We start from the raw sequence: 12,876 nt of genomic DNA, 5'->3' as shown, positions 1-12,876 counted from the left end.
ATGGCATTTTTGAAGTGTCCGGGCCGGTGGTTTGTAGCACGTCCCATGTGTGGGCCAGGCTGAAGTGTTCTTAATTTTGTGTGTGTCCCGTCACATGAAAATCAGCCCCAGAGCAGTGCTTCTCAAACAGCGGAGTGCAGAGGCTCTTGACACCAATTGTGGGCTCGTTCCAGAAGTTTCTTGTTTCTTGGGGTGGCTCCGAGAATTCTGTTTCTGTCACATTCGCAGGTGATGCTGCTGGTTGGGGACTGCACTTTGAGAACCACTGCTCTGGGATTGAGCACGTACAGTCAGTGTGTGCGTGTGCTGGCAGGAGTGTGGGGCTGCTGCGTACTGTATCACAGCCGCAGGCGGACGTCAGGTCGTCCTGTGGCGACTGGTTCTCAGTGTGAATCTAGCTGAAGCCGCTGATCTTCCACATCGTGGGTTTCCATTGGCCGCTGTGAGTAATCAGTGGGTGGTTCTCCAGCACCGGGACTCCTCTGTTCCCCAACGGCGCTTTTATGCCCGCCCCCCCGCCCCGCCAGGTCTTCGTGGATTTTCCAGATTATCTTTCTGTTTCCGGTTTATTTGCTTCATTTATTTTTCAAATTTATTTTTATTTTTTATTTTATATTTTTATTATGTTATGTTAGTCACCGTACAGTACATCCTTAGAGAGAGAGTGAGAGAGAGAATGAGCAGGGAGAGAGCAGCAGAGAAACAGACTCCCCACAGAGCGGAGAGCTCCATCCCAGGACCCTGGAATCAAGACCTGAGCTGAAGGCAGACGCTTGACCAACTGAGCCATCCAGACATCCCTGTTTTGTGTGTTTTTTTTTTTTTAAGATTTTATTTACTTCAGAGGAGATGGAGAGAGACAAAGAGTGCGAGCAGGAGTGAGGCGGAGGGGTGGGGGAGGCAGCAGGCCGCCCACTGAGCAGAGAGCCGGTTGCGGGACTGGATCCCAGGGCCTGAGACCATGCCTTGAGCTGAAAGCAGACCCTTAACTGCCTGAGCTCCCCAGACACCCCTTTCTGTTAGTGACTTTTGGAAGAAATTCCTTCATAGTGAGAGAACATACTTTGTCTGATTTCAGTTCTTTCGGATTTGTTAGTTCGCATTATGGCCCGGGATGCGGCCCGGGAAGGTGTGTTCACTGCGCCTTTGCTGCGGACATTCTGCTGTGCAGGGTGCAGTGGCCCGTCAGTGGCGGCCAGGGCGGGCCGGTCGCGTCGACCACATCTTTGTGTCCTTCCTGACACTCTGTTCTGTCCGTTACGAAGTCTCCAGGCAGGATTCTGGACTGGTCTCTCCTTTCACTTACGTGTTCTGTACTTTGTTTTTTTTCAAAACTGGTGAGAGGTGCCTGCCGTTCATGACTGCTCGAGCTTGTAGGTGCTTTGATCGTTCATCATTCTGTGACGTCCTTCTTTATCCTGGGCACTGCCTCCGTTCTATTTTTTTTATGTCTTTTTTGTCATATATTACAGTAGCTACTTTTCTTCCTTTGAAAGAGCATTTGTATTGTATCTTTTTCCATATTTTTATTTTTAATCTTTTAACATATGCCATTACATTTCAAGTATTTTTATTTTTTTGTAGGTAGTGATTTTTGTCTTCTAGGTGACATTTGACAACGTCTGGACACATTTTTATTGTCACGCCTGGGGGGATGCTGCTACTGGTGTCAAATGTGTAGCGACCCGGGTTGCTGTTGAACATTCCACAGTGCGCAGGACAGCTCCGTCAACAGAATTCCGTGACCCAGAATGTTCGTGGTTCCACTGTTGAGACGCTCCGCTCTAAGGACTGCAGTGTCCAGCTTCTCACTGTTCCTGTCTTACACTTAATGTAAACCGAGGCGCTGCCTGCTCCGTGCAGGATGGCTGCCGTAGCCATTGCCGTCTTCCTGTACTGAAAACTTCACCGGACGATGTCCAGCTTTTCCTTTCAGTTATCGTACACGTTTTAAAGAATTTTGTGTTCTTCATTCCCGAAATTCCAAGTTTCCTAATGGTATCATTTTTCTTCATCTTAAAACTCTCTTTGGCATTCTTCTGTACGAGCTCTGCTGGTAACACGTCCTGCAAGTTTCATCTTTCATCTGAAAATGTTTTTGTTTTGCTTTCATTCCTGGAGGATCTTTTTGCTGGATTTAGAATTCTGGGTTTGAACCTTTTTCCCCCCTCAGCACTTAGACATGGAATCCCTCTCCTCTAGCCTCCTCTCTCTCCGTGAGAAGTCCACGGGCGTTTGAATTCACGTGCTTCTCTTTGTAACGAGTTGTTTTCCTCTGGCTGCTCCCAAGAATTTGCGTTTGTCTTTGTTTTAAGTATTTTGAGTACAGTGTGTTTTTTGTGATTTTCTTTGACTTTATCCTGTTTCAGGTTTGCCGTTGTCTTTAAATAGGTTGTGGTATTGTCTGGTGCTCATTGATGCTGTAGTCTTGGGCTTGGTTGGTTTTATTTGTCTTCTGTAAAGTCAGTGGCCTTCAGAGGGTGTGAGGAGAAATTTCAGTTTCAGTGACTGCCATCCTCTCCCAGGGACAGAGGGGTCTGCTATCTTACGTTTACGATTGACCTAATACCTACCAAGGAGGCTTGATGTAAAATCAAATAAGATGGCATTTGTGGGCTCTCCATTGTATGTTCTGATGAATTTTTGGTTCTCAAGTTAAGCTTTTATTTTTAAAATGTAAATATGTCCACGATTGAGGAAAGATACATGGGTTTTTGATAGCGTAGGCTGCTTGTTTTTTGAATCACAAGAGGATTATTGAACTCTAAAAGGGACGCTGGTTGTGGAGGAAATTATTTCATTGAATGAAAAGTTTAGAAAAGGGAATAACAGAGAGTAAGTGTAAGTGGGACATAGCACCCATGCTACCCATATCAAATCTGACAACAAACCAAGGGACGCACCGTGTTCCCACCTTTAAGCATAAGACACCTTCATAATTCAAAAGTCACTTCCACGACTTTGGTTGATGAATACAAAGTTGGGCCAATTTTACATCACATCAGTCTGTAGCAGAGTGTTTAGAAATGACCTGGAAGTATACTTTTTTCCTAATATTTCAGATGATTCTTTTTTTTTTTTTTTTTTTTTTTTTAATACTCCTGAATTGAACACCATGAGTGGATGGTGCTCTTGAGCTGATGGGTCACACCGTTGGCTTCGTGGAGGGCTCCCCTCAAAGCGTGGTCATGTCTGCTTCCTCGGGCAGCCCGTACCTTTCCTGTTTACCCGGGCTAAGTACATTTTTTGTAAGGGGAAGTAGCATCCCTTATTTGTAATGGCTTGCCTCCCCTGTAGACAGCTCAGTTTGAAGAGAAAACACAAGTGTGATTAGTAGAATTGGGCCAGCTCTTGTCTTAAATAATACCCTTGCCTGTGACAGAAGACTGCTTGGCCTGTCTCAGCACTCTGTTCTTACCTCTGACCAGGTACCAGCTGGAAGATGAGTCTGCCCATTCGGATGAAATGCCACTAATGATGTCTGAAGAAGGCTTCGAGAATGACGAAAGTGATTACCACACATTACCACGAGCTAGGATCGCGCGAAGGAAGAGAGGGCTGGAGGGGTTTGTCTGTGGAGGATGGAAGTTCCTCTGCACCAGGTTTGTGCTCTTGCTGCCTAATTTCCTGTGCTGTCAGGTCCACAGTTAAGGTATTTATAAGCTCCGCTTCTGACGCACTTATTCTTATATCAAAGTAAAGAAGACGCTCTAATGAGATGACATCATAGAGAGTGTTGAACATTAGTTAAAAGCAAATAGTGCTAATCAGAAAACGAAAACCAAGTTCACTTTTTTTTTTTAAAGATTTTATTTGTCAGAGAGAGAGAGGGTGGAAGCGCATAAGCAGGGGAGCCGCAGGCAGAGGGAGAGGCAGGCTCCCCGCTGAGCAAGGAGCCCCATTCAAGACTTGAATCCAGAACCTTGGGATCATGACCTGAGCCAAAGGCAGATGCTTAACTGACTTAGCCACACAGGTGTCCTCAAGTTCACTTTTTTAATGAGAAATTTAAATGTTTAGAAGACTGGGGCGCCTGGGTGGCTCAGTGGGTTAAGCCGCTGCCTTCGGCTCAGGTCATGATCTCAGAGTCCTGGGATCGAGCCCCGCATCCGGCTCTCTGCTCTCTAGGGGAGCCTGCTTCCTCCTCTCTCTCTGCCTGCCTCTCTGCCTGCTTGTGATCTCTCTGTCAAATAAATAAATAAAATCTTTAAAAAAAAAAAATAAAAAATAAATGTTTAGAAGACAGAGAAAGAGTGGTTTTGTCCTGAATGCATGGTAGAGTCAGTTCTGGTCACTGTGTTGGCATTTGTGAACAGTTCTCTGTTCTCTCCCATCTGTAATCCTGCTCTCATCCAGAAAGGCAGATACGGGCGTGTGAAATGCAGTTTAATAACACCGTGGCTCCGTGTGTCGTTCAGCTTGAATGCTTAGACTTGGAAGAATATTCTTCATTTAATTTAACCAGGAAGAAACAAAGATAAGAACTGTTCGGATTTGAAACGAGTTCACTGGTGGCTGAGATAAACTTCAGCTGTGCTCATCCTGGGCTTTGGAGTCTGGTCTGTGAAACGGCACCCTGTGCTCACTGGCTGTCCTCCAGCCCGGGGACAGGCAGGGCGAGATTTCAGCTGACCGAATCCAGCATAACTTGAGTGGGGTGTGTCAGATAAATGACAACTTTTATAGTCTTTCTGCTGTGTTAAGTGTGTCGTCAGTGCCTTTCTTACCAGCATGAATTTATATCCCTTTGCCCATAAAAGGAGTATAGTAATTGTAGAAAGGTGTCGTGTTTATCATTCTCAGTAGCTCTTTAGAAGTTTGCAAAAAGATGTTTTTACAACTGATTTGATTTCGGGGACGGCTCATGTGGTGGTGTTCAAACAGTGGCCCATGGACTCCCAAGGACTCTGAGGGGTCCCTCCGAGAGCTCGGCCTCGCAGACTCAGGAAGTTAGCCAGGCAGGACATAGGCTTATCACCCCTCTCAGCCTCCAGTTAGTGTCTGACTTTATCTTTCCAGTATATTTTAAGGTTTTCACATGAAGAAGGAATTTCATGGCTAAATAAGGTTTTAGAAGTCACTGACTTGTGTTACTAATTTTTAATGAATGGTATAGTTTTTTCAAAAAACATTTTCTGGGTTAAATAGCCAGTATTCCGAGAGTATTCTTTGGGGATATTTAACAATTCTAGACTTCATTTCTTAAATGGTGCAGGGCTGTGCAGAATTGTTTTGTTTTGTTTTTCTTGTGTCAGTTGTGATGCTTTCTGCTTTTCAGGGGGTTTATCTACTTTCAAATGTATAAATTCCTGTAATGTAAGATGTATAAGGCTCTGGACGGTTGTCACTTTTTTTTTTTTTTTTTTACTCCATCTCTGTCTCCCTTTTCCTTATTAATCTTCTTAGGAGGTTACCAGTTCTCTTCAAAGATCCAAACTTCTAGTGTTGTCTTTGCTTTTGAAATTTTAAACTTTTATCGTGAAATAAATCCAACCTTGAAATAAATTCACTTTGTTTTTTTTCACTTTGAAATTTTCAGTGGGATCAATTCTTTTTTTTTTTTTTAATTTTTTTTTAAATTAACATATAATGTATTATTAGCCCCAGGGGTACAGGTCTGTGATCAACAGGTTTACACACTTCACAGCACTCGCCGTATCACATACCTTCCCCAATGTCCATAACCGAGCCACCCTTTCCCTACCCCCGCTCCTCCCAGCAACCCTCAGTTTGTTTTGTGAGATGAAGAGTCTCTTATGGTTTGTCTCCCTCCCGATCCCATCTTGTTTCATTTATTCCTTTCTTCCCCACCAAACCCCTCACGTTGCATCTCAACTTCCTCGTATCAGGGAGATCATGATAATTGTCTTTCTACGATTGACTTATTTCACTAAGCGTGATACCCTCTAGTTCCATCCACGTCGTCGCAAATGGCAAGATTTCATTTCTTTTGATGGCTGCATAGTATTCCATTTTATATATATACCACATCTTCTTTATCCATTCATCTGTTGATGGACATCTAGGTTCTTTCATAGTTTGGCTATTGTAGACATTGCTGCTATGAACGTTTGGGTGCGTGTGCCCCTTCAGATCACTACGTTTGTATCTTTAGGGTAAATACCCAGTAGTGTGATTGCTGGGTCATAAGGTAGCTCTGTTTTCTTTTCTTTTCTTTTTTTTTTTTTTTAATTATTTGACACAGAGAGAGAGAGAGATCACAAGTAGGCAGAGAGGCAGGCAGAGAGAGGAGGAAGCAGGCTCACTGCTGAGCAGAGAGCCTGATGCGGGGCTCGATCCCAGGACCCTGAGATCATGACCTGAGCTGAAGGCAGAGGCTTAACCCACTGAGCCACCCAGGTGCCCCGGTAGCTCTATTTTCAACGTTTTAAGGAACCTCCATGCTGTTTTCCAGAGTGGCTGCACCAGCTTGCATTCCCACCAACAGTGCAGGAGGCTCCCCTTTCTCCACATCCTCGCCAGCATCTGTCATTTCCCGACTTGTTAATTTTAGCCATTCTGACTGGTGTGAGGTGGTGTGGTTTTGACTTGTATTTCCTTGATGCCCCAGTGATGTCGAGCCCTTTTTCATGTGTCTGTTGGCCATCTGGATGTTTTCTCTGCAGAAACATCTGTTCATGTCTTCTGCCCATTTCTTGATTGGATTATTTGTTTTTTGGGTGTTGAGTTTGATAAGTTCTTTATAGATTTTGGATACTAGTCCTTTATCTGATATGTCATTTGCAAATATCTTCTCCCCTTCTGTCAGTTGTGTTTTGGTTTTGTTGACTGTTTCCTTTGCTGGGCAGAAGCTTTTGATCTGGATGAAGTCTCAATAGTTCATTTTTTTTTTTTTTAAGATTTTATTTATTTATTTGACAGAGAGAGATCACAAGTAGATGGGGAGGCAGGCAGAGAGAGAGAGAGAGAAGCAGGCTCCCTGCTGAGCAGAGAGCCCGATGCGGGACTCGATCCCAGGACCCTGAGATCATGACCTGAGCCGAAGGCAGAGGCTTAACCCACTGAGCCACCCAGGCACCCCCTCTCTGATCTTTGTAGCTCGGTGCATGTCTCTTAGGAAGAGGCTGTTTTCGTATGTGGCCACTGGGCAGTTGTCATGTGCAGGAGGTAGTGTCTGGCACAGCTCTGTCTCCTGTTCCGATCCTGCCCACGGAGCGCCCTTCCTCTCTAGGTGCCATGGCGTTTAGGTGGCCTGCCTGTTCTGTTCTGTCTCCAGGAATCTGGAGCCGCTTTTTGTCTTTTGTCTTTGCCATTTCTTTGTCTTTTATTCCATCAATGTTTATGAGGACTACACAACAGGTATTTTGTAGAACATTTCAAATATTGGTTTGTCTGAGGTCTCCTCACCATTAGATTCACATTAAACATTCTCTGTGGGCCACTGTGTGGGTGACACAGTGTCCTCCTTAGGGTGTCTCCTTCCTCTGTCATTGAAATCTGGTCTGCCCTTAATCTTTTTCATCCTTTTGAGTTTAACTTACGGTTCTTCTGGCTTCCTAAGTTGGATTCTCAGATCACCAGCATTGTACTTTTTTCTTTTTTAAAAATAGATGTATTTCAGATTTGACACGTGGTATTTTCATTATCATTTAGTGCAAAATATGTTCTGATTTACATTGTCTTTTCTGCTTTAGTTGATGTTCAATTTAGAACCATGCTGCTTAATTTCCAAACAGTCGGGAATTTTCCTAATTATCTTTTTGTAATCGACTGTTAACTTTTTTTTTTTAAAAGACTATTTATTTGAGAGAGAGAAAGTGAGAGCAAGAGAGAGAGCACAAGCAGTGGGGGAGGGGCAGCGGGAGCGGGAGAAACAGAGTCGGCGCAGAGCTGGGAGACAGGAGACTGGCTGGGTCTCAGAACCCAGAGATCGTGACCTGCGCTGAAGTCACACGCTTCGTGGACTGAGCCACCCAGGGCCTGCATGATCTACTGTTATCTTAATTCCACTGTGGCCCGAGAACATACTTACAGTTTTTTTTTTCTTTCAGGCTCTGTAACGTGTTGGGACTTGCTTTATGGTTCATCGTAGATGGTCAGTGTTAGTTTTCTGTGTGTATTTGGAAATAATTTATGCTTTTTTGTTGACTGGGTTGCTTTGTATGTTAGTGAGTTGTATTTGTTCGCAGTCGTGACTGAATCGTCTGTGTTCATATTTAAAGCTACTGTCAGTGACTGAGAAACCTGCGGAGTCTCGCAACGTCATCAAGGGTGGCTCCTGCTTCGAATTGTGTCGGTTTTGCTTTATATATTTTAGGGTGTGTTACTGACGATGCGAGTGTGGGGTCACCGACTTACTGTTTGTAATTGGATTGGTCTTTGTCCCTGATAGTATTTCTTCTGTGCAGGTTCATAATGTCCAACTTCGATGGTGGATTCCGGCTTTCTTTATTTTAACTTCAGTCCGTTAACACACAGCGTGCGGCACAGGGAGTGACCCAGCACCACGTGCCGCGGCCAGTGCCCCTCACAGGTGCCCTGCTTCGTCCACGTCCCCAGTCTCACCCCCCCCTTCCCTCCCGAGACCCTCAGTGTGTCCTGTTATTAACACTTTGTTTCTTGATTTCTCTCTCTCTCGAGCAGCTTTCTTTGATTGGCGTTTGCATGGTATATAGTTTTCATACTTTTACTTTGTTTTATTAAAAACAAAAACTTTTCTGGGGTGCCTGGGGGCTCAGTCGGTTACGCACGTGCCTTTGGCTCAGGTCGTGATCCCAGGGTCCTGGGATCGAGTCCTGCATCGGGCTCTCTGCTCAGTGGGGAGCCTGCTTCCCCCTCTCTCTCTGCCTGCTGCTTGTGATCTCTCTCCGTCAGATAAATAAATAGAATCTTAAAAACGTTTTGAAATAATTACAGCTTCACAGGAAGTCACAGAGATAGTATGGGGGGTCCCACTTATCCTTCACCCAGTTCCCCCCCAGTGGCTGTGTCATTTCTTTTTTCCAAGATTTTATTCATTTATTTGAGAGAGAAAGAGTGAGCCTGAGGTGGGAGGAGCGGGGGGTGGGAAGCAGGGTCCCCACTGAGCAGGGAGCCAGGCCCACATGGGGCTCCATTCCAGGACCCTGAGATCATGACCTGAGCTGAAGGCAGACGCTTAATGGACTGATTCACCCAGGCGCCCCCCCCCCCAGGGTTGTATCCGAAGTAACTGTAGTGTTGTGTCAAACCAGAAGGTTGATGCTGGTGTGGACTGTGTAGCTCTCCACATTTTCGCTACACGTCTGGGTCTGTGTAACCAGCACTGCCGTAAAGAGACGGGGTCCCGGCCACCACGTGCCTCCTGTCTGCTGCCTTCTCTAGTCGTGTTCTCTCTCCTGCCCGAGGTCCTAGCGTCTGGCAACCACTAATCCCTTCTCCGGTTCTGTAATTAAGTGGAACCATTCAATCTGTGATTTTTGGAGATTGGCCTGTTTCAGCCGACACAGCGCCCATGACAGGCATTCGAGTGTGTGCGCTGACAGGTCGCTCGCGGCCGGCGGGACGTTTCGCCGCCCGCCCCCTGCACGGCGTTTGGATGGTCTCAGGTTTTCGGATGTTCTGAGTAAAGCCGCTGTGAATCATCATCACGTGCGGGTGTTTTGTGTGTAGACATAAGCTTTCTTCTCTCCGGGGTAGGTGTGTAGGAGCGCAGCTGCCGGGCCGCATGATAAGGGGATGTTTCGTTTCTTACGCCGGGGCGAGCTGTTGCCCAGGCCGGTTGCGCCGCCCCACATTCCCACCAGCAGGCGAGGAGAGATGTCAACCTTGTTGTCATTGTTTTTCGTTTGGGTGGTTAGAGTGTGTGTGTGGTGGCCGCTTGCGGGGGCCTCGGCTTGTCTGCCTCGTCGCGGACTGGCGAGGGCGGCGTCCGACTTGCCGGGCGCACCTTCTTCGGCAAGCGCCTCCGTCTTCGCGCGGGGTGCGTCGCTTCCTTGTATCTTTCCTTTTTCAAGACTCTTAACTATTCTGGCCACTTGGCCTTTCCGTAGACATGTTAGAATAATTTAGCCCGTGTGGAAAATCCTCTCAGGGATTTTTGATAGGAATTATGTTTAACCTGTGTATTCACTTGGGAGAATTGAAATGTTTACTGTGTTGTCATCTAGATCACAGTTTACTTCTCTCCATTTATTGAGACTTTGACCTTTTTATCAGCATTTTGTTGTTTTTAGCACACAAGTCTTATCTGTTAGATTTATTCCTACGTATTTTTCCTTTTGTTCTTTCCTTCTTGGTATTTGTAACTGGTATTTTAAATTTTGGTTTCCACCTGTTCGTTCCGGTGTGTAAAACTAGAGATGGATTTTGTATGTTTGTCTTTTATCTTACGACCTTACTGTTCGTGCTAAGAGTGTTTTTGTAGATCTCACGTAATTTTCTACATGGACAGTCAAGTTATCTGCAAACAGAGACCGTTTTATTTCTTTCTTTTATAACCTGTATGCTTTTTTTTTTTCTTCCTTTCCGCCCTGTGGGTCGGTCTGGCACATAGACTGTTATGTGGAATAGCAGTGGTGAGTCTCCCTTCTTGCTTCTTGTTCCTAGTCCTGGAAAGCTTTCAGTATTTCACCACTAAGTATGATGTGAGCTTACCGGTGGGTTTTTTGGGTTTTGTTTTGTTTTTTGTGTTTTGTGTTTTGTGTGTTGTTTTGTGTTCCAGTAGACCGCTCATCTAAAACTGCTGACTGTTTTCTTGACTAAAACCGGCCTTGCGCTGGGTTGGTGTGGGACAGACAATGCTGTCAGATGCGGAAGCAGGGTCTGGAGATGTGGGTTTCAGCGTCCTGTCGTGATAATGGAAGCCGTACAGAAGGGTGATGTTTCTGAAAATGTCAAGGGACTTGTGGTTAAGTCTTTGAAAAATAAAGGACAGGGACAGTTTGGGGGAAAAGACGGTTTTGGGAAGGAAGACGAATACCTGAAGACTAATACTGTCCTTTCAGGCAGAGGGAAGGGTAGGTGTGGAAGACTGAAGTATTGGTGGAGTAGATGACTTTTATCTTATCCTTAATTGGGAACATGCGGTCATTTGAGTGGGGAGGTGACTGGGATTCACAAGAGGACGGAAGACATGCGGAAGTTGGTCATGCGTTGGTAGAGAGATCAATAACCAGCAAAGGAAAATCAATAGTCATGCATTTGTATTGGCTGCGGCGTAACGTTAGGACTGTCTGTCAGGGAGGCCCGGCGGCGCAAGTGTGGCCGTGGGAGCTGCGGTGCGGTGGCCAGGGCTGTGCGCCAAGGAGAGCTTGCAGCGGAGGAGGCTGGGCGGAGCCGGGCCCGGATCCTGCATCTCCGCGGCGGCTGCGGGGCTGCGGGGCTGCGGGGCTGCGGTGCCCGCCGCGCGCTCTCCGCGAGTGCGGGGCGCAGCGCGGGCGCCCGGGCACGGCCGCCGCTCCTCCTCCGCGGCGCGCGCCGTTTTCAGCCGCTGGGCGCCCGCTCTCACCGCTGTCCGCGGCCGGGAGCCGGAGGGGCCCCGCTGGTGCTGCTTAGGGTCGAGCCAGAAACCGAGCCAAGGTCTGATTTGACACTCGAAAGTCCTGGCCCTTTGCTCTGTGGACGGGACGGGTGCTAGGGTGAGGATGTTGTGCTCCAAGTAAGACCGGTCCTTTCTGTCTTTTTCTTCAAAGAGTTTTATTTATTTGACGGAGAGCACAGCAGGGGGCGCGGCAGGCTTCCCGCTGAGCAGGGAGCCCGGTGCGGGGCCGATCCCAGGACCCTGGGACCGTGACCTGAGCCCCCCGGGCGCCCCTAAATAAGGCTGATCCTGACTGGCGTCTTTTAGTGGGTCAAGGCCGGCCTCCCATCCTAAGGCGGACCCGGCGCGAGGCCGGCTGGAGTCGGAAGTCCGAGAACTCGCACGTCGCGCGGGCAGCACCACCCGGCGCTGAGAGCGGGGCCGTCAGAGCGGCTGACAGCGCGGGCGCGGGGGCGGCGCTGGCGGCGCAGACCGTGAGGACGCGGCCCGTTTGCCTGGTGACGGGGGGACTCCGGGACGGCCTTACGCGCTGGGGCACTGGTACTTAGCCTGCTGCCCAGTGATGCCCAGAACTCCGGACTTGCCGCGTGTGGAGTCTTTTCCCGGTGTTGAACACGCCGCTGAATTAGCTTCTGGAGAAGTTTTATTTATTTAGACGATCTCTGCACCCAGCGTGAGTCTTGAACTCACAACCCTGGGATCAAGAGTCACATGCGCTTCCAGCTGGGCCAAGCAGGCGCCCCTGTTCCTGAATTAATTATTTTTGGTCTTTTACAGCACTTTGTTCCTACTAAATGGAACATAGCCAAAGTTTGGATTTTGTTTCTAATATATTATTTTTTTCTTTTAAGGAAAACATGAAGAATATATTTGCAAATGTAGACGCTAGCAAAAACACCGTTTTGAGGAGATTAAGCAATAAAATATAATAAATGTGTATATAAAGTCTGTCTCCATAAGTGGTGATCGTGTAGAAAAAGCTAACTGAACCATGTTGGCACGTTCTGATCACTCTGTGTGGCGCTAACATGTGTCTTTTTTGCCATACGGGACGAGAAATGGCCCAAGATACCGTCGTGCTCTTCCTGGTCGGTGATATCTGCCGTACTGAGGAATTGTTCAAATTTAAAACTGCACCTAAAAACACAGCAACTTTGTACATCTAACAACTTAGATTAGCTTTATTTTCTTAATTTCTTATACATTTTCATTTTTGAGTATTTTCTACTTTTTTATTCCCTAAATGTTAGGCATTATAAAATTCAGTGTTTACTGTAACGTTATTAGATGTTGGATCAACAAGTAGAAGATACGTAAAATTACTTAGTTTAATTGCAGGGGGAAATGTGGGTGAATATTGCAATAAAGGTAGGTGGCAAATAACAATACTAAGT

The 12,876-nt window shown here is 46.6% G+C and overlaps 1 protein-coding gene across 3 annotated transcripts in view; it reads left to right on the top strand.

The window, feature by feature from the left end:
* LOC111154218 (ATPase phospholipid transporting 9B (putative)) overlaps positions 1-12,876 on the top strand; it is a 227,591-nt gene that overhangs the window by 17,178 nt on the left and 197,537 nt on the right. For 2 of the 3 annotated variants that reach the window (XM_022513694.1, XM_022513693.1), the window contains exon 2: positions 3,429-3,602. In XM_022513694.1, the coding sequence (XP_022369402.1) occupies positions 3,429-3,602 (174 nt within the window). Of the gene's footprint in view, positions 1-3,428; positions 3,603-12,876 lie in introns of those variants that run through there. The other variant, XM_022513696.1, reaches the window with a different exon arrangement.

This window comes from Enhydra lutris, unplaced genomic scaffold (assembly GCF_002288905.1).
Source record: "Enhydra lutris kenyoni isolate GAN:26980312 unplaced genomic scaffold, ASM228890v2 scaffoldscaffold36, whole genome shotgun sequence".
NCBI classification, from domain to species: Eukaryota; Metazoa; Chordata; class Mammalia; order Carnivora; family Mustelidae; genus Enhydra; species Enhydra lutris.
The sequence above is the reverse complement of the archived record's forward strand: the minus strand, read 5'-3'. Positions and strand labels throughout refer to the sequence as shown.